The 3,493-nt window shown below is 35.9% G+C and overlaps 1 protein-coding gene across 1 annotated transcript; it reads left to right on the forward strand.

The window, feature by feature from the left end:
- On the forward strand, positions 881 to 2,399 carry LOC18774038. The gene is made up of 2 exons (XM_007208148.2): positions 881 to 1,113; positions 1,532 to 2,399. Exons 1-2 carry the CDS (start codon positions 906 to 908, stop codon positions 2,302 to 2,304), a joined length of 981 nt encoding a protein of 326 aa, XP_007208210.1. The 5' UTR covers positions 881 to 905; the 3' UTR covers positions 2,305 to 2,399.

Raw genomic sequence — 3,493 nt, forward strand, 5'->3', positions numbered from 1 at the left:
AGAAGAAAACGAGAGAAAGAAAAGAGAGATAGAAGAATAAATAAAAGAGAGAACAAGAGGGAAAATAAGAATAGAATACTAGGAAAAAAAAACTAAAAAGAGAGAAAGAGGTGGCAGGGGATGGCCTTTTTTTTTTTTTTTTTTCAATTCACACGGGTTGGCTTGTTCTTCCTAATTATTATTATTTTAATTATTTATTTTTAGGTTAAAATCTCTAATTAAATTTAAATATTTAAATAATTATGTTTTAGTCCGACAGAACACCAAACATAGGTCTTCATTATTTTTACAATCCAACTTCTTAGTCCAACACAACACTAAACGTATGTCAGTACTTAATCCATCTTAGTCCAATCCGAGCTAATCCAAGACAATTCCAAAATTTAGACCAGTCCATAACAGTCCGTCGTACCAAACGACCCCTTAAAGTTTATATAAGGAGTCTAAGAAATCTTGCAAGTTGGTTAGGTTATTGTCAAAAGATTAAACTTTACAAGACGTATGGTCATTGGCCTGCCTCTAAAAGGGGATTAATTTCCTATTCCACTCCTGTTTATATATAGGAACTACCTTTAAAAAAAGTAAGCATACATATAATACATGAATTTGCTAACTAGGGTTATCAAAATGGCAGATGCATTGATAACCCTAAGTGTGGGTGGAATTAACACGTGTGCCAAGGTATACCGACCAGTATTTAGATTAATTTTAGGGCTAGCTAAAATCTGACTTTTTGAGTGCCCATGTGCCAGAGAATTCAAAAGTGGAGTGGAAAGTAAAGAACACCTTTAGTAGTGTGAGCAAGACGCAAAGTTTGATATTTTCAAGACCTTATAAAAGGGGAGGCCAGCATCAATAGCAGTCATAATCACAAAGATCAGACACACACATACAATCAGCACCAAATGGCTCAAGCTATGATGCGCTTAGGTGTGTTTTTGGTCATCCTCTTGATGCTTGTTGCGGCAGAGGCAGGAACTTCTCATCCAAAGCCTAAGAAAGTCCAGTGCAAGAACCAGGACTACCCTGATTGTTATTGCCTAGAGCTTACATGTCCTAGTGCTTGCCCTGAGCAATGTGAAGTTGACTGCGTCACATGCAGTCCTGTTTGCAGTAAGTTCACAAAACCTATTGTTTATGCAATTTATTAGAATGTGATTTCCACTAATCTCCTTCTTTTTCCTACAGTAATACGATTATACGACTATACTAGTTGAACATCCTTTACAGTTAATGTGTTAATTGTATAAAAATTATCAATTGCTACATCCTATTAAGCTAGAGTTGTCTAAACATATCTAGCCAAGCTTTTATATTTATTTATTTTGTGTACAATTTATTTATTTATTGTGTGCACAAGTAGTTTATAATGATTTTTGTGAAATTACTCTTTTGTCATAATGATTTAAATCATAACTCTGGAAGAAATAATTAGAATGGATTTTGATAAATCTGGGTTTATAGTAAACTTAGTCACATAATGAACTGATAATTACACACCACTAATATATGTGAGAATATAATATTGCAGACTGCAACAAGCCAGGGGCTGTGTGTCAAGACCCCAGATTCATTGGTGGTGATGGAATAACCTTCTACTTCCATGGCAAGAAAGACCAAGACTTCTGCATAGTTTCTGATTCAAATCTCCACATCAACGCCCACTTCATTGGCAAGAGAAACCAAAACATGAAGAGGGACTTCACTTGGGTGCAGTCTCTAGGGATCCTCTTTGGAAACCACAAACTCTTCATCGGTGCCAAAACCACGTCAACTTGGGATGACTCCAATGACCGTCTCTCCTTATCCATAGACGGCGAACCCATAAACCTCCCGGACAGCGAAGGTGCTAACTGGCAATCAATCTTATCACCAGGAGCACTCAGCATCACAAGGACGAAAAACACAAATTCGATAGAAATTGAAGCTGAAGGGAACTTCAAGATCAAAGCAGTGGTGGTGCCTATAACAGAAAAGGACTCCATGATCCATAAATATGGGGTTACGCAAGAGGATTGCTTTGCTCATCTTGACTTGAGCTTCAAGTTTTATGCCCTAAGTGGGGAAGTGAATGGTGTTTTGGGCCAAACATATGCAAGCAACTACGTGAGTAGGGTTAAGATGGGTGTGGTGATGCCTGTTTTGGGTGGGGACAAAGAATTTGCATCCTCTAGTATCTTTGCCTCTGATTGTGCGGTTTCACGGTTTAGTGGGGAATTTGTTAAGAACAACTCTTCAGACAGCTTCGAGTATATGAATTGTGCTAGTGGGACGGATGGCCGTGGAGTTGTTTGTAAGAGGTGATTGAATATCTCTTGGAGTACTATTGATATATGTAATAAATAATAAAGGCCAGGACTCGTGAGACGGGTATGTCTGGCTCTAGCAGTTTCAATTGATATTGGTGTAATATTGGTCTTGTATTGTTGATTTTTTTAAACTCAAATTGTTATTACGTGCGAAATTATTAGCATAATTTTTTATGTTCTTCTTAACACAAATAAAAGAAATATAAGTATATTCTTCTTAATGGCGGATCCAAATTTGGAACCTCTACTTGAATGTTCTCTATCATGATCTGCTTGACTTTTGTTGTTTACGTGTCACCTAATTTAAATTTCATCCCAAACCAAACAATTGGGTTGACCCATTAGGTTTTATAAAGAAAAACCGAAATGGTTCACATCAAACTACATATCTTCATCACTCAATTTAATTTTCCTTCAATCTCTCACCATAACCACAAGATATTCCTACTCTATTCCAAGATCAAAATATGATGGGTGTACAAGAAAGCATATGAAAATCAAATCTGAGACTAAAATTCATCTATCTGATTGATGGATCATAAAACAATTCATAGTTCGAGTAGTTATTAAGAATAGGAAGGGATAACCGAATTGAGTTCATGGATTAAACTAGGTCAGGTTACAAACAATAATTTATTTTTCTATTCAACACTCATTCAAAAGGGGCAGTGTACGAGAAATCAAATAATACATAAATGATAGAAGCCTCGAACATTCGGAAAATGCTATAAGGTGTTTGAAAGTGGTTGAAGTAGTTGAATAGGAGGATCACTATGACTATAGCCCTTGGTAAATTTACCAAAGACGAAAATAATTTATTTGATATTATGGATGACTGGTTACGGAGGGACTGTTTTGTTTTTGTAGGTTGGTCTAGCCTATTGCTCCCATTAGTCAAAATTGAGGGTTGTTAGGTTCAATGGTTCTTGAATTTTGACACGATTTCTATTTTGATCCCTCAATTTCCAAAATCGTTCTCATGGTCCGTCAATTTTGTTAACTTTTTCTGTTAAATTTGAGCATGTACATGGCACATGGTGTACTATTGAGGGTCAAAATCGGAAATTAGTTCACTCCTCGGGTAAATTAAAAATATTCAGATGGTGAAAGGAATATTCAGAAGGTTTTTAGTTTTTATTTTTATTTGTTGGGAGAAAGGAATATTCATATGGTGGAAATTAAAA

Source organism: Prunus persica, chromosome G6 (assembly GCF_000346465.2).
Source record: "Prunus persica cultivar Lovell chromosome G6, Prunus_persica_NCBIv2, whole genome shotgun sequence".
In the NCBI taxonomy this organism is placed as follows: domain Eukaryota; kingdom Viridiplantae; phylum Streptophyta; class Magnoliopsida; order Rosales; family Rosaceae; genus Prunus; species Prunus persica.